At 37.5% G+C, this 22,271-nt stretch overlaps 1 protein-coding gene across 2 annotated transcripts in view; it reads left to right on the top strand.

Annotated features, from left to right (window-relative positions):
• The first annotated feature begins 1,883 nt into the window (after window positions 1-1,883).
• The window catches only part of MOCS1 (molybdenum cofactor synthesis 1), a 33,272-nt gene continuing 12,884 nt past the window's right edge, over window positions 1,884-22,271 (top strand). Inside the window, exons 1-7 of one of the 2 annotated variants that reach the window (XM_032215718.1) lie at window positions 1,884-2,813; window positions 9,271-9,400; window positions 10,332-10,499; window positions 12,199-12,363; window positions 19,468-19,529; window positions 20,487-20,598; window positions 21,141-21,256. In XM_032215718.1, coding sequence (XP_032071609.1) covers window positions 2,652-2,813; window positions 9,271-9,400; window positions 10,332-10,499; window positions 12,199-12,363; window positions 19,468-19,529; window positions 20,487-20,598; window positions 21,141-21,256 — 915 coding nt within the window. In that variant the 5' untranslated portion in view covers window positions 1,884-2,651. The remainder of the gene's footprint in view (window positions 2,814-9,270; window positions 9,401-10,331; window positions 10,500-12,198; window positions 12,364-19,467; window positions 19,530-20,486; window positions 20,599-21,140; window positions 21,257-22,271) is intronic. The other variant, XM_032215719.1, reaches the window with a different exon arrangement.

Here is a 22,271-nt window from a genome sequence, read left to right as displayed (position 1 = left end):
CCATAGTTGTTAAATTAGTAACCCGGTTAAGTGATTCTAGCTTCAACATTGATTTTACTTGTCAAAAGATTGCAAAAGGTAATCCCATGGCCTTGGGACACAGGAACAGTCATAAGTATGAAGCAATTGTCATCTGAATTTTGATCACATGATTGTGGGGCTTCTACAAATGTCATAAATGTGAAAAATGATCATGTCACTTTTTCAATGCCATTGTAACTTTGAACAGTCACTAAATTAGCTGTTGTAAGTCAAGAACTACCTGTATATCAATTTCTTTGTGCTATTTCCAGTTTTACGTCCTTGACTAACTGGTTTTGCCATGCTTTTTGTGATATTGAGTGTAAAGCTGTTCTGCTGAAACCTGAATCCTTTTACTTCTTACTTCATAAAGCATGTATTTTAAATCCCTTTTATACCTGCTCAACAAATATCCTTAAGCATCAACACCTGGAAAAGAATGAAATCTTCGTTAGGTTACAGCCTTTTTTATATCTAATCAAGTGCAAAAGAATAAATAGTCATAGAATTACACTGCAGAATAGCCATTGTTTATTATCAGCACACGGTTTTATGCACAGGAAACAGCAACACCATTTGGAAGTTATTCTCAAAATACAGTGGAGAAAACAAATTGCATGAATAAAAGTCAATGAATCACATCAGATTTATTCCAATCTTTTCTGCAGAGAGATGCCAAGAATATAGGAGAGCCTTCCTAGCACAAGAGCACCCTGATTTTAGTGAGGTGTGTGTGTTTGTTTGTTTCAAGGAGGAATGGAAATTCCTTTATGTTTTCCTTTTCTGGTTTGATAACATGAGAGTAAATCCAGAATGGCCAGACAATGGAGAGTAACAACTACTATGCTTCCACAGAGATTGATTCTAAATAAGAACTTAAGAAAAATACTGCTTTAGTGCTCAAGGAATAATAGCAGATCACTCTAAACTTAAGAGAGCAAATCTCTTAAATTTAGGAAAAAATAAGCTGATGTATAAACACTATCACTATCCTTTCCTCTGCAGAAACGGCAAAACATTTGCTTCCACCAAAATTGATCCTTTCTTTCTTCTTTACCCACACCAACAATTTCAATTATTTCAATTGTTCAATAAAGTAACAATACAAACACCTCCCCAAACTCTTGTTTGTTTTTATCACCCACCCACATACACATCCCATTTTGTTAAGGAATTACGAGTGTAAACCTAAGTGGCAATTAGTCACTAAATTAGCCAATGCTCTCATTTCATCCAAATCTGTGGAGGTACAAGCTCTCCCCATTCTCAGGCATCAGGAAAGATTGGAGGCACAGCAGGCTGGGGAGAAATGTTGCCTTGCCCCACAACCTGCAGAAGAATGATTTCTTTGGATTTGTCCTGCAGTACTGCAGAGCCCACTCTGGTGATAGTAGCGGAAGAGAGGGAAAGAGAGGGTATTTATGTATTTTATATTCTAGAATGTAAACTGAGAGCAAGACCCACTCCTTACCAGCACTGATGTTACCTAGTTTGGGTAATGAAACAACCAAGCTCAGAGAGCACCAAGGATCTCTCATTTCAATCCTGAGCTACAAATATTCTCCTTTTTTTGATATTATATACTGTCTTTATTATTTGCATAAACAATTCAAAGCGACAAATATGTGTGTCATATATGTGGGTATATGCCTAATTTCTGACATGGTTATGTAATGTATGTTGGAGGTGGTGATCCTTTGAGAGCTGTATGCAACAAAATTTTATTTTTAATGTATGCAGATTAGTGTACATTCAAAGTGTCAATGAAGTTATTCTATTTTACTTTCTTTTCTCCTCTCTTTTCTCTTCTTTCCATTCCATTCTCCTTCCTCCTGCCCCCCCCCCCCCGGTAACCACAACCACGTGAGGTTAATTGGGCCGAAAGGGACTGGCCCAAAGTCTCAGTTAACTGCCTCATTTCAGTTCCCCGGGTACTCGCCCTCATTTATTCCCAACCTAGACTCACCCGCAAGCGGCCCAGAAACGAGTAAAATAAATGCTGTTTGCTCCGTTCCGGAGACGTTTAACTTCACGCTATCAATACCAGCTCGCAGGAATCATGGATCCAAACGGGACAGTCCCACAGAAGGACTGGTGTTTAACTTGCACTATACTGGCGGTGGCAAGATTGCTTGGCTAACGCTATCCACCCTCGCCTTTCAGAAAACAAACATTCGGGGTTTAAGAACGTTCAAAAACTGAATCCCGTTTATCGGTCCCCATATATAAATGTATGTGTGTCTAAGAACAATGCCCCCGCCCATTTCCCTTCCCCTTTTTCTTCTTCTTCTCCTTTGGCTTCAGATAAGCTTCTGCCAGAAAAAGTTGGCCGAGAGCCAGGGAATCCTGCAGCTCTTCGCCTCCCCCTTATCTTGGAGGTCCTGGAAAGAAAACTGGGGAGCGGTTGCTGATACCAGTTGAGCAACCGCTAACCCAACTCGAAAATTGCGCAACGAATTGCTGCGAAGGCCTGAGCGGAATACAAATCCCGGCATGCCGAGCGGATGCCTCGACCCCTATTGGTCGCCGGTTCCCCTCCCTCTCGGCACACATGACTCCAGCCGGCTACTTCTGCTCTGGCCCCTGTTGGAGAGGTTGTAGGTAAAGCGACTTCGCTTAAGGCAGGAGGAATGGCATCCTTGTCAGCTCTCAGGGTATCTCAACGCGGGCGCCGGGGTTTGCTCCTGCGAGGGGCCTTCTGTGTTCACCTGAACAGGAGCTGTCGGTCTGGGACGCCGGTGAGGCAGCAGCAGCAGCAGCAGCAACACGCGCTGGAATTGCCCTCTGAACAGGTGAGGCGGGCGAGCAGAGAAGAGGAGGGACTTTGCCTTGCACATAGTCTGGATGAGCGGCCAGCGCTGCCCTCCTCATACCCTTGCAGTCCGATGAAAGTCTAAGTGAGTCGCTGCTCGTGCCTCTTGGGCCCTAAAGCGGGCAAATCACCTAAACCTGGGACAGCGTCCTTTGCAACGGTGGCAAATTCCGAAGGTGCATCAAGTCAGGAGGAGTTTGATCAGATTCCCGCAACGTACCTGGGGGCAAAGTGGGTTTGTTTCTCCCCAGGTTATATGAAGGAGGGCTGTATCTGTCTTCCAAACATGAGGCGCCAGCATTAGCAGCAGAGAGATAAGAGAAGTTTTAAACTCTTTACAGCTCAGGCAGAGGGTGAACCAGTGAACCGGTGTAACTGTCATTACTTTCAAGTTATTACATAACTTTCAAGAAAGGGAAATTAAGCAAACGGTGGCATAATGTTCTATGAATGTGTTACATTATTAAATTTTCAGGCAGCCTGACTCTCGACCACTCTGGGGGACACCCAACAATCAAGCACATTACAATATCAATAAAATGCAGCAAATAAACCAATGGCAAGCTTGTTGAAGCAAGAGATCTCATTCTCCCTTGCTGAAGGCCTGTTTGAAGAGCCAGGTTTTGACTGTTCTTCTATACAGGGCAAAAGAAAAAGCTATCCAATAAGACTCCTGAGGGGAATCTTACTTACAGAGAAGGTGTGCTTCTGGAGTACTGAAAGTTGATAGTATTTAATCAAAGGAACTCTTGAGTACACCAAGGGTATTAAACTCGTGGGCCGGATGTGTCACATACTGTCCCCGCCCTGTTTAGTGAAGGAGTTTGTTCCAATATGTCATGTGACGATGCGAGCTTGACACCCCTGGAGTACACCAACCTTTCAGGATTGAATGACCTGATCCGATGTTATGAGAGATAGGTGGTCTCTAAAGGCACAAGACCCTATACCAGGCCTCCCAGAATATTTCATGCCTTTTACCTAAGAAACATTACTTTAATTGGGGGGGGGGGGTTAGAATACTTTCTGATGGGGGAAAAAACTACTTCAGGTGCCTAGGAGTGCTTTCTTCTTAGCCTATACAACACAAGAATTCAGAATTAAAATCCCTGTAAATTAACACTTCAGGCAGCACTGCAGGTAATGGAAGAATTTGAAAATTATCAAAAGCAAGTGCTTACATGATATCCTTACTCTGCACTTAATCCAAAAGTTCTGCTTGGAACAATTCCTGAGGCTAGGGCTGTCACGCTGTAGAAACATTTAGATAACACCTGAAACAAAAAGTTACCCTTTGCAAATACAGTTTATATCAATTCTCATAATTGTCAACCAGTTGAAGTTATATAAGAACTGAAACCAAACACTTTTCAAGTTGAAAAAGGCTACTAGGAATAGCATATTTAACTATTTTAATTTATGTTAAAAATCATTTTTCATGTTAACTAACTTGATTTTTTTTTCTTGATCTTCTTTGACGGTAATTACAGATAAGGTTTTGGATTGATGTGATTAATGTGCTAGAATGAACTGGACTATTTGTGCTTTTTAAAGTTGGCATTAAGTTGATGTATTATCTTATATTTTGGCCTGAAGATAAAATGGTATCTCTCTGAAGTAATTTTACAAGGACGCTGTTGCATAATTCTAATCCTCCCAAAATCTTTCACTGAATCATTCAGGGTGGAACTGTGTATATATTTTCTTTCAACAAATTGGAAGTTTGGATTTTGGCTCCTATGTCCAAATGAAATAAAACCAACTTTGTAAGGTAAAATAAAGACTAAATATTTTTATATTATTTAGCTACATATTTCAATATGTGAGGCCTTCTTGCTGGAGTATATATATTTGTTGCATTCAAGCCTAGGAATGTAGAAATTGTAACCTTAGTCTCACATGTGGACTATGTTATTTTTGGCTTCAGTTCCACCCAGTACTATAATGTAGTTTCCCCATTGCACTTTTGAGGCAGGCTTAGAGGGCTGGGGCCCTAGAACTAGCGCCAGGTTTCAGTTTAAACGCTCACTGTTTCATTCAGACAAAATAAACAATCCAAACAGGAGATTCTGTTGAGGAAATGGAAGGGCTCCTTTCCATATATCCTAACTGGGCATTTTCACTTCATTTCTTACAAAAGAAAACAGATCTATAAGTAGTCTTCTGAATGAGCAGGGGTAGGACTAAATGACCTCCAAGATTCCTTCCAACTCTGTTACTATTACTGTTAGTCCTCATTTAGTGGCCATAATTGAGGTTGATAACTCAGTTGTTCAGCAAAGTAGTCACTAAATGAAAGGTGAAGGTGCTTATGATCTTCAGCTTTCCTTTGCTTTACAAACTTGCAAAGGTTGTAAATGCGAGGAATGTGTGTGAATTTATTTTTTCAGATGTGGAAAGACCTGGCCCATAGACTCACCAAGAGTCAGATACAATTGAATGAATATCATCATCATCATAATTATGTAACTGCAGATAGTTATATTTTTTTAAAAATAGGACCAATGGTTCTTTGTTAGTAGACAAATCCATCTTTTCAAAGTTTAGCTACTAACATACTTTCATGTGCTACTAAAAGTTAAAGCTGTGCAGAGATATTTAGAGGAAATTCAAGTTAAGTATTTAGCATGGCTAAAGTTTAAAATTTACAGTCTGATGCAGAGTAACTTTCTTACACTTATGTGAAAAATGTGGGAAATCAGATGAGTTGAATTTGAATCTCTGGTATAAATTAATAGGAATATTAATTTATAGGTATAATTGAGGTTTGATGAAATGGTTCTCATGAAATGCTGTGATGGGAGGCTAGAACTTATTCAGAAAAGAATTCATGCATTCTATTTGAAAATCAAAATAGAAATTGAGCTAATTATAGTCTCTCACAACATGCTTAGCCATAAGGTGGATTTGCTGATTGCTCATCCTTTGTGAAACCAATACTATGTCAGTAAGGCGCTATACAATATAATATAATGAAGCCTGACAGGTTTGTTTCTTGAAACATCCTTTTCTTTGAAAAATAGACTGCGGGAAAAATAACTGTGGGACTATTCTCAAAGTTTCACAAACATAATTGTCTATTTGGAGGTAGGTTAGAAAATTTAAACCAATTTGGGGGGAAATTGTGGTCTTTAGATGTATTAGTATACAAACTCTAAAACTGCAGCTAGCATAGTCTATGGATTAAAGGTGCAAGTACAGAACAGAGAGTGAGAAATACTTTAATTTCCTGCCTATATCTGAGGACTCTGGCTGACCACTATTGGTTTTGCAGTGATTTGGGGGCCTTAAGCAATCCTCAGAATTTTTCCAAAGTTGCTAATGAATTTTGCTTTTTAATACAACAGAATAGAACAATTGTTAAATGAGGATAATCAAATTAGCAGTTCTTGAACTAAAGTTAAATTTAGGTTTTTTTCCTGGTTCTGTCCTACTCAACTATTAAGAGTATAGGCATCTGAATGTCATTCAAACATCAAATATGGCTACTTGCCTGACATTGATTTCTGAGACTAGAAGATTTTCAGGAGGTAGATAACTGTAATACTCATCTACATAGTAATGAAGTTGTTGTAAATCTTCCTGAATTATAAATCAAGTGAATTAACTTTAAAATTGTATTTGTGAGGAATAAATACTGCACGTAAATCTTGATGGAAATTCTTCCTAAGGTTTGGGTTGAGGTGGGGGGGGAGGGGAGGGAATGGCAGAGGTGTGATTCTCATATGAAATTTCATTTTGATTGGAGTAGTCTGTATTAGGGTAGAACATTATTCTAAAAATCCCAGCTTCTCCTGAACAAAGAATTCCAGTGGTGGCTGATTCCATTTGGTATGATGATGTTGTTAGTTGCGAAGTCGTGTCCGACCCATCATGACCCCATGGACAACTTCCTCCAGGCCTTCCTGTCCTCTACCATCCTTTGTAGTCCATTTAAGCCTACTGTTTCGGTGACTCCATCCAGCCACCTCATTCTCTGTCGTCCCCTTCTTCTTTTGCCCTCAATTTTCCCCAGGATTAGGCTCTTCCCCAGTGAGTCCTGTTTGGTATAGTTAAATAGTTTATCCTACTCTCTCCCTCCATACATGAGCCAGTTTGGTTTAGTGCAGGGGTAGTCAACTTTTTTATACCTACTGCCCACTTTTGTATCTCTGTTAGTAGTAAAATTTTCTAACCACCCACCGGTTCCACAGTAATGGTGATTTATAAAGTAGGGAAGTAACGTTATGAAATTTATAAAGCAGAGTTACAGCAAACCCCTACCGCCCACCATGAAAGCTGGAACGCCCACTAGTGGGTGATAGGGACCAGATTGACTACCACTGGTTTAGTGTGTCAAAGCATCAGACTTGAATCTGGGAGATTGTAAATTCTAATCTCTCCTTAGCCATGAAAGCCAGCTGAGTGATTTTGGGCAAATCATACACTCTCAGTCCCATTTACCTCACAGAGTGGTTGTTGTGTGAAAAATAGGAAGATGTTTTGGATATGTTTTCCACCTTGAATTGTTTATAAAACTAATAAAGGCAAGATAAAGATAAAAATAATAAATACATACATTCCTGTTCATATTACTTGTTAGAATCCATCATGAATTTAAGTGTTTTGGATTGAAAAATAGTTGTAAATTGTAGGTATATTTAATTCTTTGCCTTAGAGCAAAACAATTGCTTCCTTCCTACTCCCCCCCCCCCCAAAAAAAAACACCCAGACATATGCATTTAGTGCTGGTGAGAAGATGAAGTTACTCAGTGGTGTAGAACAGATAATAGTCCAGTAGATTATATTAAGGTCATCTCAGGCTTTTTACATTTGTTTTTGAAAAATGCTGCAGTAATAGTTGCCAATAGACCAAATATCTGACTTTCTCTTCCGTGTTTTGTAAAATACTGTTTTAGTGGGGTAAGAACAAAATGCTTCTGCCATGAGCATTTCAGTATGAACGTTTTAATATTAGCATTTATCTTCTGTGTCTTCTATTTTAGATGTACCCTATTTTTTTGACCCTTGATACATGATAAGCAACATTCTTTTGTAAATAATGTTAGAATTGCTTTCTCAACAATTGTTGCATGTTTGCATAACATTATACTAGTGATCTTTCTCTATTGCACATAGTCAGTTGACATGATGTCACTTGGCAGGACAGTGAAACAGAGCTTTAAGAAAACCTAATGAACTAAAACCCAGGAAGCTTCCCAGAAAGCACAAAATATTTTTACATATAGTAAATGGGGAAGGGTACTTATTGAAACAGAATATCTGTTAAATTGCAAATGGGATTTTTTTTTTAATCCAAAAGCTTAATTTGCACAGGAGAAAATTCTACTTTATTGATAACAGTGAACACTCATTGTGTAGAGAGGTCCAGACTGATTTGTCAAATAACAGAATAGCAGAGTTGGAAGGAACCTTGGATGTTTTCTAGTCCAACACCTCCCACCCCCACCCCACTCAAGCAGGAAACTGTATACCATTTTAGACAAATGGTTGTCCAATCTTTTCTTAAAAACCTCCAGTGTTGAAGCACCCACAACTTTTGAAAGCAAATCATTATACTGATTAATTGTCAGGAAAATTTCCTTTAGTTCTAGGTTGCTTCTCTCCTTGATTAGTTTCCCTCCATTGCTTCTTATCCTGCTTTCAGGTGCTTTGGAGAATAGGTTGACCACCTCTTCTTTGCAGTAGCCCCTTAGATATCGGAACACTGCTATCATGTCACTCCTAGTCCTTCTTTTCATTAATCTAGACATATTCAATGTATGCAACCATTCTTTGTATATTTTAACCTTTAGGCCCCTAATCATCTTTGTTGTTTTTCTTTCCACTCTTTCTAGAGTCTCAACATCTTTTTTATATCTTGGCAACCAAAATTGGATGCAATGTTCCAAGCATAACCAAGGAATTAAAAGTATTAATAGTTCACATGGTCTTAATAATAATCTTGATAATAAATAAGGGAATAAAATCCATTACTGTGTTAACCATTAACATTATCCCTAAGTGTAATAAAGATATGAAATATCCCATAACTCCAGCAGACAAGGTTCTTCTTGAAAAAGAAAATGCCTGAAAACAGAGAGTGATCTAGTCTGATTACTCTTGATAAAGCATTCCAAAGAATTGGAGCAATTGGCAACAAGATGTTCTCCTGCATTTTTACCAGATACATCTAAATTTTAGTACCCAGATAATAAAGTTATATTGAATATATTCATGACCACCTTCACTCTATCAATTCTCATGTTGGTACTGACGATCTGTATTATCATGTAATTTTAAAATGTAAAGAAGCATGCAAATATTGGGTACTGCAGGCCGAGTTCCTTGCCTTCACTTAATTATATTCATTCCTTCCTCCCAGTCCTACAGTTGAGATAATCAACACATTTGTCATGAAATCTCAAAAGTGAAAAATGTATTTATTTATAACACAGGCAATTGCAGTCCCAAGAAGAACACGGTTCTTATCCGAAGCTGCCCCTTTTTCTGATTTCCTTACTGATAGTTTTGGACGCCAGCATAACTATTTGAGAATCTCCATAACTGAGAAATGCAACCTCAGATGTAAGTATTTCTACTCTGAATATAAGTTAATTATAAAATGCAAAGTTTTGTTTTCATAACATCTTATTTGTGGACCTACTGTATGTTTAACAAGAGTCCTAACAAGAGTCCTTATTTGCAGAATGCCACACACTGCAATCCCAAAACTGAATTTGTTTCATTGATGCTGTTTCTTATATTAATGGAAGCTATTCCGGCCAATATCTTAAAGAACATTCTTTTACTGCAGATTTAATTAGATTGTGAAATTTGAAACAAAACTGTTGGAGGAAACAAAAGAGCAGATTTGTTAGAACATATTCTAGTCCAACTTGTTTGGCTAACATATCTTCTTTCCCCTGGAGCAGCTGGGAACCTGAAATGATGAACCCTTATCACTTTCGTTACTAAAGCAAAATACAACAAGTTGGATTTGAATAAGTATTGGCACTTTTTGGAATTGTCTCGTGTACGTATGTTTTAGTTATGTAACCCAGAAAAATATATGAATAACAAGAACAAAACCTTAAAGAGTAATTTTTATGATATAAGTATCTTGGAACTGCAGTCCAATTTACCAGATGTATTTAATGAAGTGAATTGCTAATTCATAAAGTTACTGCAGGGTTTTCTACCTGGGTGCTAAATCTAAGGTGCCAGAATTCTCAGCAAGACTATGCTTTCTGTAGAATTCTTGTAGAGCTGAAGTCTTCACATCTCAAAACTATACAAGACTTCAAGCATATAAGGTGCCTGCCTATAGTATATTGTGATATGTAGGTATTTTTCCATTCATTTACACTCTGTGGGTTTCTTTAACAGATCATGGGAGGGAAAGTACATTAAAAAGAATGAGAAAGTAAAATATTGTAATCTTCTTTGGAAATAGTTTGCTTCTTATTAAGTAATTTGAAAACAGGCATGTCTTAAAACTCTTGACTGCATGTTTCAGGTCAGTATTGTATGCCAGAGGAAGGAGTTCAGCTAACACCCAAATCCGAATTGTTGAGCACCCAGGAAATCATCACTCTTGCCAGGCTCTTTGTGAAGGAAGGTGTGGACAAGATCCGTTTGACCGGAGGAGAACCTCTTATCCGGCCTGATGTGGTGGACATCATAGGTATACTTGTTAAGGATACTATGGGTATACTTGTTAAGGATACTATGGATACCAAGAGCCGTGGGGGCACAGTGGTTAGAATGCAGTACTGCAGCTAATTCTGCTGACTGCAGACTGCGAGCAGTTTGGCAGTTCAATTCCCATCGGCTCAAGGTTGACTCAGCCTTCCATTCTTCCAAGTTGAGTAAAATAAGAACATAAACTGTTGTGGGGGGAGGGGTGTAATACGCTGACTCTGTAAACTGCTTAGAGAGGGCTGTAAAGCACTGTGAAGTGGTATATAACTCTAAGTGCTATTGCTACATGTCACAATCCAGGCCTCTGACCACGATTGATTGATTGACTTTAAGTCTCATTAAGGGAGAATGTTACAGGTAATACTTTGAGAATTGAGAAAGCAGATCTTAGGTTTGCTTTGCTGTACAAAAATACTTGGTATCTAATATCAATGTGCATCTTGTGATCTCTAGAATACCATATATACTTGTGGATAAGCTAAGAATTTTAGGAGACAAAATGCACCTAAAAATCAGGTTCCGGTTATCCGTAGATGGTCTTATCTAGCCATCAGACTTATATACTGCTCCATAATTATTTTTGCACTCTATAAACAGTTGAAGCCTCATTTTACTGACCTTGGAAGGATGGAAGGCTGATTCAACCTTGTGCTGGTCAGGAACGAACTCCTGACTGTGGGCACTGTTAGTCTCTAACCACTGTGCCACCACAGCTATAAAGAGTTTCAACATATACTGGCAGATAGAAAGACTCTATTTTTTTTTAACCAAAATACCATTAAAAATGCAAGTCATGTAAAGGACTACAGTGAAAAGCTACTTCCTTGGAAAGGAGGAAGCACATTCCAAAGACGAGATAACACAGCCAGGAGCTACATAGAAAGAAGAGATTTAAGATAGCCATTCTCTGGAATTTCCTATGGTATTTCTGTAACTTTCTACTTCAGTAGAGAAGTATAGCTGTAATCAGGCAAGATTCTGCCTATATCCGAGATGGCAAACCTGACATGCGTGCCAGAGGTGGCATGCAGAGCCCTCTGTGTGGGCATGCATGCTTTTGCCAGCTGCTCTTCTGGTTTCTGGTTCTTGCATGCATGCTGGTCAGCTAATTGTTGTGTGTACTGGAGCACCCAAAACCCGAAGTCCAGCTGGCTTGTGCACAGGCGGGCCACCTGGTCTTCCGGTTTCTGGTGCTCTGGCACATGTGAAGACCAGCTGGCCGGTGTGCTTTGACTTTCCAGGGCTGCGCACACACGCATTCCAGTTTGGACACTCGATGCCGAAAAGGTTCACCATTACTGGTCTATATATAAACTATAAACAAATAGTTCAACTGTAGCTGGATTGTTCTATGTTGGTCTTGGTCTGGGCCTGATAGGTCCAGGTACCACTTTTTTCATGGTATTTTGTTTAAAAAAAAAGAGCTGGATTATTCACAGGTGGGTTTATATGTGAATATATACAGTATATTGTACTTCATCGTGATTAAGGGTGCAAACTAAGGAGTTTCTTAACTAAAAATTTGCAGATCGCTAGATTTAGAGAAATAGATACAGATTTCCATAATCACATATAGGAAGCCCCAAAACCTGATGCTCCAAATCCTATGCTATTATACTTAATTACAGTGTGTAAGTAGCACGTTATTTTTTTTCTCTTTTGTCACCACTGTATTTTCACAGCTCAGCTACGCAAATTAGAAGGGTTGAAAACCATCTCTGTCACAACAAATGGGATCAATTTAGCCAGATTGTTACCCCGGCTAAAAGAGGCTGGCTTGGATGCCATTAATATCAGCTTGGACACCTTGGTACCAGCTAAATTCGAATTCATTGTCCGTCGAAAAGGTATTTTGAAATCTTCTACAATAACATGTTTAATATTTTTATTACTGTGCCCTGAATGGCATTTACCATGTGATAGGGAGTAAAGAGCTCAGAACTAATCAGAGAACATGTATTCTCAATAGCTACCTGATCATTTGACCTCAAATTTCAAGTTTATTTTTTTACCTCAAATTTCAAGTTTATTTTTTAAATTACTGCTCAGCATGTTGAGTTTGAATATATGTTGGTTAAAAATGGTGTTACTCTTTACTGTATGGCATCATCTGTAATTTAATATATTGGTATGTACATATTTTAATAAGTTATGCCGTACATTTGATTTGATTCTGAAACAGGATTTCAAGAAAAAATATACAAGAACAAGACCATAGAACCTATCTGCAACTCTTTAAAACAGCTACATCTTTTGCCATTTTCAGCTGCTTGTGGAATGTACACATTTATTTCTGAGCAGCACTGTATAGAACACGGTTTCTCAAAAGCCATGATTTCATGATTTAAAAAAAAAAAATGAATTTACACAATATCCTCCATGAAAAATTCCTCTGGGATTATATTGGACAAAAATGTAAGACTGCCACTTACTTTTAATATGTACATTATAATCTATATAAAACAGCAATAGAACCTTAAAATATTTTAAAATAAAACAATTTCATTGGATATACATTCAAAATGTAAAACATTTTAATGGGAAGAAAGAGTTTACTTTCACATAATTCCTGAAATCAGAATTTTATCTTCAAGACAAGAACTCTTGTACTTATTTTTGCTCATTATTTATTCCTTATAGTAGTAACTGCAGAAAAATTGTAACTTACATGAAGAGGATGTTCCTTTGTTTTCATAACCTTCTTGGTTAAGCTCACAGTAACATATTTTGCACACTAATCCAAATTTCAGAACGTTATTATCAGGATTTTCTTCTTTTTTTTTAAGTATCAGAAGAAATATCAGCAAATGTAGTCCTAGCTGTTGGTTTAGCACTCATTAAAATAATTAGTATAAATACTGAACTGCACTACCATATATGCTTCTATAAATACCACAAGGAACACAGATGTACCACTACAGTGCTATGCTGATAGAGAAAATATTTCTGAGAGAAATTTAACTCAATTATTCTGTTATATGGTCAAAAAAGAGTCAAAAAAGTATAAAGTGTGTAACTTTTGTTTAACCACTCCAATATAATAGAGAGGCAGTTTGGTGTAATAGTTAAGGCATCAAGCTGAAAATCAGGAGACCATGAATTCTAGTTCCATTGTAGGCCAGAAGCCAGCTGGGTGAGCTTGGGCCAGTCATTCACTGTCAGCCATTGTTGGGTTTCCATTATTGTTACTACCAGTTCGCGCGTACGTGCACGTGTGACACTTCTGCGCATACACAGAAGCATCCGGGCCTGGGGGTGGGGGCGAAGCCTCCCGCCACTGCCACTACCGGTTTGCCCGAACCGGGCCGAACCGGGAGCAACCCACCTCTGCTCTCAGCCCTTGGAAGCAGGCAATGTCAAAGAATTCTGAAATTTTGCCATGAAAATCTTTCCAGACAATTGTCAGGAGTCAACATTGATTCAGAGGGGCATACACTACAATGGAACTCATCATAAATCAGATGAATTATTAAAAAACAGATGAATACATTTAATGATAATAATAATAATAGCCTGTTGTAAAAATATCCCAATAAAAAACAAAGGGAAACCTATCTACTCTCTCTCTCTCCCTATCTACTGTATTTCTCTCTCTCCCCCCCCCCCTTTATCTACCTATATAAATACCTCATTACTCTCTCTCTCCCTACCTACCTACTTTATTTCTCTCTCTCTCTCTCTCCCTCCCTCCCTCCATCCATCCCTCTCTCCCTCCCTCCCTCCTTCTACCTACCTACCTACCTACCTACTTTTTTTAAAAAAAATTGCCTCTTCAAAACCTTGGTGTGTTTTATACTTCGGTGCGTCTTATACTCCAAAAAATATGGTATATAATCAAACCCCAGTTTTCCTCTTCTCACAAGCCTTTATTCTCATTGTGCATTATGTATACTACGAAATTGGTTTAGCCTCTACTTGTGCAATCCATAATAGATTTATATCAACTATTACTGATTATAACTAATGTAGAACTGTAACCCTCCTTTAAAAAATAAATGACTTTACTTTTTGTAACAATAGCACTGAATATATTTACCCAATTCACTCATAAAAGAAAGCTTTTGACTTTCTGTTAATAAACAATAATTAAATGAACTATAATTAAAAATTAGGCAGTGCTGTCTAAAACAGATCAGAAATCTAGAGTTCCTCAGAATATATAGGATTTATACTTCCATAATTTCATTAAAATAATAAGTATAAATACAGAACTGCATTAACATATACGTATGCTTCTATAGATAACCCAATGAACACAGATGTAGCACTACAGTGCTATGCTGATAGAGAAAATATCATATTAGATAAGCTTAATAAGGAACATCAAGAACTGTTTCAAATTTTAAGCCAGGTTGATCAATAAACTATATTGTTACTGTTCCTGGTTATTCTTTTCCCACGTTCTTGCCCATTTTTACAGTAGTTCTGCTGGTCAGTGTACTTGAATTCAGTGTACTTGAATTTTCCATTTCAATCTTTCCAGTCTATAGGTATGACTCCACTGCACCAGCGAAAGTATCTGAACTTAAAACTTTATTAGGTGAACTCTTAATAGTGCAGACAGCTCTTGCTGAAATTTCAGTAGCTTGAGAATTGTTCTCAACTTGGAACTTAAATAAATCTAGTACTAGAATCTAGTACTAGAATCTAATAAAATTCCATAATTGAATATCAGATAGGGATTTATTATTAGACATTAAGATCAAATAACATGTCTCATTTGCTTTTAAATTCTAATTTAGACATTAGTTATTGTAGATACTTTAGAAAAAACTTGTGGAAAAGCCATATATTTAGATATTAAAACGATTTACTTGGCCGAAATGGGTTATTTGAGGCAGCTACATTATTCTTGAAAATACATTATACCACTTTGAAATCTTTCCTTAGCCACATAAATGAATTTCAGTTGACAGCGAAATAAACTCAGGTAGATTCTGTGGAACTCTTGGGTTTAACTTCTTGTTAATATTAATGGTGTACATTTTAGAAACAAAAATTGCTTTGGTTTGAGGATGCTGCTAGATCAGTAAACCATAAATAAAAACCTCCCCTCCAAACTTTTACAGTTTCAGTTCTTTAATTTTAAGAATGAGCAAATTTGAGAAACTCAAACTTTGAGAAAACATAAGATCATCAGAATTTCAGTGCATTAAAATAATCTATACTGATACAGTTTTATAGAAAAATAAAGAACCCAAAAGTAGCTTTACTTTACTTTAAATAAAGAGATGTAGTGGTTAGAATGCAGTATTCTAACTGCTGGCTGCCAGCAGTTCAGCAGTTCGAGTCTCACTGGCTCAAGCTCGACTCAGCCTTCCATCCTTCCGAAGTTGGTAAAATGAGGACCCAGATTGTTGGGGGCAATATGCTGATCTGTAAACCACTTAGAGTGGGCTATAAAGCACTGTGAAGTGGTATATAAGTCTTAAGTGCTATTTGCTATTAGTGCACCTAGTTAAATAAAGATATTCCATACATAAGGCATTCAAAGATTAAACTGAATTGTTGGTGGTGGTTGTGATTTACAGGGTGGGGTGGCTTCATAATTTGTAAAGGTTTCCATTAAAAGCTACAGAGAAATTGATATATAAAATGCATCCCTATATGTAAATGACTCAATGTGTCTTAAGACACGAATTGCCTTGGGAGACTAGAAATTTCAACAGCTTCAACCTGCCATGAGATCATGAACAGAGATTTCATATGGCAAATAAATAAAAAAGGGTACTCTTTAAAAAGAAAAATAGTTTTCTCATTAATACGTTCTTGATTTCTTATATCCCAGCATGTATAATTCTGAAAAATTGATGTTACCAATTATACAGGTCCCTCTCTCCCTCGACGCCTTCAAATTTATTTTTGAATGTAGAACTGATAAAACTAAAAGAAAAAAGGCAAATTCCTTCAATTCCTCGTGTTTTCATCCATAGCATTTTCTTAGCACCACTAAGGAACCTTTTGATATTGCCTGCTGGTTTGTTTGTTTGTTTTGCTTGTACTGGAGTTGTGTTGTATTGTAGTATAGCGTAGCGTATTATATTTGGATTATTTCCCAGTCCAGCCACAGAAAATTTCTTTCAATCTCCAAGTTATTTCTCATCAAATCACAGTTCAAGGCCTTGAAGAAATTAAAACAGTGAGACAGGTCACCAGCTACTTCACTTTAGACGTTGTGTCCAATGTGAAAGAACCCAGAGCTGCAGACAGCAATATTATCAAAGCATGTAGTGGCAGGGAAGGCTCCTCCTCCTCCTTCAATGGGAGAAAACATGTTGCCCCTACTAACAGCAGCAAATCATCCATCTCATTGAACAGTAATCAGATTCAGTTAGGCTGATATAAAATGCTGGGAAATGCCTTTTCTCCCACTTTTGTAAGAGTACAAATGATGCTGTCAAAGGATGGGAATGGAGATGAGTCTGGAATAATTAGTTGGGAATTAATATGCATAGTGCGTACAGTGTATGTGGAAGATAATTAACTGAGAGTTACATGTCGTTTCCAAGTACAAGTTTCAAATGTTTTCAAATGTTTCCTGTTTCTCTTTGCGAAAACATCCTTTGCTATTTTACTAACAATCTTAGGGTTGATGATAGCAGACAGCACAGAGACAAGATAAATATTGCTTAGGAGAGTCCCTTATATGGATTCCAAAATTGAAAGCACACACTTGAAACCATGTTAATTTGTTTGGAATGGCTGCAATCTGTTCCTTGTAGGGGAAATGCCCATATAGAGCCACTAGATGGGGTTACACTGTCAGTTAAAACTAATGGAGGCATAATAGGGAAAAACAGCCAATAAAAGTGACTTTAATCAGCTCAAGATGTTTTTGCACATTTCCCTCTGTGTTACATTTAATTGTTTCTAAATATGTGCTTCATAGGGGAATCTCTGAATACACAGAGGAACCTTATCCTTGTGTGCTTGAATATTTGAATATTTTTTAATCATATATCAAATTTTAGAAAACTTTATTGCAGGGAGATAAAGTTTGGATGAATCCAACAGGATCATCTGCACCTCCACCATAGTGCAGTCAGTTCATAGTGATGCCTGGGGAAGTGTAACTAAAATTTCGGACTGTTCATTGTTGCTAGTCAAGAATTAGATCCACTCCTGTAAAATGAGAAAGTATTAAATAAGTTGACACCAAACTATTAGTTGTTCTAGCAGGCCCAGACTCACCCAACAAAATGATGATTATGGTCTTAAAAATAGAATTAAATAAATTAATGAAAGCCAAAAAAAATCCATTAGTGGCTACTTCCAGAACAGCACAGTTTTAAAATACATGCATCCCTTGCATATTTATTTCTCAAATTTATGTGCCACCCTAGACTCAAGGACACTAGGAAACTTTATTTATTGCTAAGATTTCTGGAGGGACACGGTTGATCAGAAAGGTTGGCAGTTCAGCGATTTGAATCCCTAGAGCCATGAGCTCCCATTACTTGCCAACCTAGCAGTTCGAAAGCATGTAAAAATGCAAGTAGAAAAATAGGGACCACCTTGGTGGGTAGGTAACAGCATTCCGTGTGGCTTTGGCATTTAGCCACGCTGGCCACATGACCATTGAATTGTCATCAGACAGTGCTGGCTCTTTGGCGTAGAAAAGGAGATGAGCACTGCCACCTAGAGACGGGAACAGCTAGCATGTATGTGCGAGGGGGACCTTTACCTTACCTTAAGGCTTCTGGCCAATTCAATCATAACCAACTTTAGTAGCAAATACTCCACTTCGTTACAAAGCTTAACACAACATGCAACAATATTAATGATCATCCTAATTCATGACTGAAACGGTCGCCATGTGGAGGATGTCATTTCCGTTTGAATTTCTACAGGCTTTCTTGATATAATTCCTGAATTCCAAAAAGTTTTGAGCCACTCTATCTTCAAGAGGAATTATGTTCCATAGGAGAAGGGAGGATCAGAGAGGGCCTGGGTTCACCTTTTGAGGATGATTGCTTCTCAGGGTAGGCAATTAGATGGACAGATACTGCTTGGGGCAGGAAAATCTAAAGTAGGCAGGTTTCATGTTGCCTATATATTGCCACTATAGAAACATCACATTGGTGTCTGACAGGGTGGATTTGATCTAAATCACTAGTAAAAAGGCTTTATATTTGCCTGATGCATTTATCCTAAAAAAATATTGATGCTTCTTTTTGGCTAGTGTTTCCTTAGATTGCCCGATATTCCTTTAAGTTGCACGGAAGTTCTCTTCTTTTTGATTTCCTTCCAGGCCTTTCTACAAGCAGAACAGATTCCTGAATACAGTAACTCCAGTGTTCTCACTGTATGTTATGCTCCCCGATGTCATGTTTAGTCTGCAAGCTTATTTTATTTGAGTAAACCTTTGCAACTGAAGTCAGAGGTTTTCGTAGTAGCAGGATAGAGAAATAACAAACACGTTTTTACATCAAACAATTATGGTAGTCCATGTTATTTAATCCTCATGACTGCCCATCCCACTCCTCTTCTTTCATGGAATAACAATGTATTTTTCTTTTCCAAATATTTGGGGATTACATAAAGTACTTTATATTCCTCTTGAATAAACTTTTCTTATATCAACATGATTGGAGGGATGGTGAAAATTTGTGAAAAGTCTTGATTTGGGTTTCTATCTACATTTGAAAACACACTCGGCATAATGTTATGTATATCTAAAGCCCATTGTGACTACTCTTACAGAAAAGTATTTAGAATTGTTCCAAAAGCACATTGTGTTATTATATTTCATTTGTTTTACATACAAAAAGAAGCTTTTACTCAAATGTGTTTGAGAGTCGTGAATTAATGTTTAAAAGAATGCAAAAATAAATGTATACATTTATTCTAAATTTTATAAATTTATATATTAGTATTATGGATTCAGTTTATGTGTATTTATAAAACATTTTGCTCAACTTTTTTTGAATAATTGCATTCTGATGTTTTAGGATTCCACAAAGTAATGGAAGGAATTCACAAAGCTCTTGATCTTGGCTATAATCCTGTTAAGGTGAGAATATTCCTTACTAGTAATCTAGAACTACATGGTATTCATTTTATTACCCAAAAGTACAAATTTCAGGCTGTGGGCAGAGTTTGCCTGCAATACTGCATTCTAATCATTTTGCTACCATTGTGCAAATTTAGTTTGGCATAGTTATGTCACATCTCATATGTTACTTTCAATTATTTATTATTTAAATAAACACAGTGTTGTTGCCTATTTGTTTCTTATCTCACCATTCCAAACTAAAAATGGTGAAGATTAGAGGTTCTGCTGATTAGGAGTTATGGGAAATGACCTATTACCCAAGGCATTTGGAGTTCCTCAAATTAGGAAGGATGCTGTAATGCCTTAATCCCAATAGCTAGTTTTGGAAGTAACTCCCCAATACGCATTTGTCTTTAGTTATCCCATAATTTTAAAAAATCCCATAAAGGAAAGATAGGGATAATTTTCTTTTCAATAATAGAGAACACGAGACTTGTTTTATCAATGGTTGGATAACAGAGTAAGAAATTAAGATTTTAAAAAGTATTACCATATAAGCAACTGAATCAGACAGTATGCTGTTCACTAAGCACTTATTATATGTAAATGAAAAATACATAAATAAATGGGGGGCAGGATAATAGAGAACACATTATCAACTATCTACTGAGCCGTAGTGCTGCAGTGCTTAGAATGCAGTACTGCAGGCTACTGCTGACTGCCAGCTGCCCAGAGATTGGCAGTTCAAATCTCACCAGGTCAAGGTTGACTCAGCCTTCCATCTTTCCAAAGTCGGTAAAATGGGGACCCAGGTTTTTGAGGGCAATATGCTGACTCTGTCAATTGCTTAGAGAGGGCTGTAAAGCACTGTAAAGCGGGATATGAGTCTAAGTGCTATTGCTACATGGACTTGTGCTGTTGTGCACAATGGCCTTGGGTCATTTCCTGTACTCATTCACTCACTTTTTCTTTTAGGTGAACTGTGTGATTATGAGAGGACTCAACGAAGATGAGCTGCTGGATTTTGTTTCTCTTACAGAAAAGCAGCCCCTGGATGTGCGCTTTATAGAATACATGCCTTTTGATGGTGAGTTCTTAAGATTACAAATGGGTTCAAAGACTGAGTAAAGGGAGTGGCAGATTCCCATTCCTGCAAAAGATGGTGGTAGAATATCAACTTACAGGTATCTTCAGCCTCTGTGGCATATAGGGGAATCTCTTTGGAAAGGTATAACCCCAATGTATTGGCATTGCTGGTATTTTTTTATTTATGTTGTATGTCTCCGATCAATTTCATGGCAGCAAAACGCAATGAATGTATTCCACGTATTCCTACATTTATATATTAAGTTTTACTAATAATACTAAATAATAATAATACTATTATTTTTACCATATAAAAAACATAAGAAATTGCACTGAAATGGGATTTTCACAGACTTCTGCTCCTTCCACTGCTACCACTGTTTTTAACTGCCTGTCATTGCATCGTAAGTATTGTCTAATCACATAGCACTCTGTTACCTCAGATGACAATGTGCTATAGTTAAAAACATGCCTTTTGTATAATAAAATACCTCCCAAAGTAGGCTTATTTGATCAATAATGTTTGTTTCCTTCTTCCTTTAGGCAACAAGTGGAACTTCAAGAAAATGGTGAGCTACAAAGAAATGCTGGATACAATTAAACAGAAATGGCCAGACTTGAAAATGTTGCCCTGTGAAGAAGCTTCTAGCACTGCCAAGGTGAAAATTATCAATAATCATAGAGAGCTTCTTGGTCTGCTACGTCAGTATTAGTTTGGTTAGCTATGAGGGAGGAAGATACATGATGCGAATTCTATAGTCCTGCTAGAACAGACATAAGGTCTACTTTTGACAATTATGCTACTCATGGCTCAGTACTGTAGCTATTTATCATGTAATTTTTAAACTTATACGTCATCCATCTCGCCTAAAATGACTTTAGGGGGTTTACTAGAAGATAAAAACAAATATATAAAACATTAAACTATTAAGATAATAAGTATTAATATTAAAAAGATAGCTAAAAGGAGTTAAAAGAAGGGAGCAAGTTAAAACAGTTTGAGGTAATATCATCTGTCAGTCCATTAGCCATAGCCATATGACATATTCACTTTGGGGTCTCAGGTGAATTGGCAGAGCTAGGTTTTAACACTCTGCAGAATGCCAAGAGGATTGGTGCAGATCTCGCCTAGAGGGGTGCAATGTTCCAGATGGCCGGAGCTATGGCAGAAAGGGCTCTTTTCCTAGACCCAGGGGGACAAATTCCTTAGCCAATGTGATCCTTAGCATGCACATACACTTGACCAATGGGGTTCACAGGATCCCATGGTGGCAACCAGTGCAACTTGCTTAACAGCAGTGTTATATGGGCCACCCTAGGGGCCTCGAGAATTGTTTGTGTGGCTGCCTTCCTTGACAGCTGCAACATCCAAATGAGAAGAATTTCAAGAGTAGCCCATGTGTGTTGCAGTAGTTTAAAGATGAGAGGTGTGTGTGTGTGTGTGTGTGTGTGTGTGTGAGTGAGTGAGAGAGAGAGAGAGAGAGAGAGAGAGAGAGAGAGAGAGAGAGAGAGAGAGAGTAGTCAGAAAGACTAGAAATAATGCTTTCTAAACTGTAGTTATTTAAGTATTTCCTCAGTTTTTAGAGTAGATTTATGTACCATTACCTTCCTAGTTGTCTGTGATAAATTTCTGGTATTATCTACTATACATAAACTATTCTGTGCTTGCTTTTT

This window comes from Thamnophis elegans, chromosome 4 (genome assembly GCF_009769535.1).
Source record: "Thamnophis elegans isolate rThaEle1 chromosome 4, rThaEle1.pri, whole genome shotgun sequence".
Classification (NCBI taxonomy): domain Eukaryota; kingdom Metazoa; phylum Chordata; class Lepidosauria; order Squamata; family Colubridae; genus Thamnophis; species Thamnophis elegans.
Note: the sequence above shows the minus strand (reverse complement) of the source record. Positions and strands in the feature narration are given on the sequence as shown.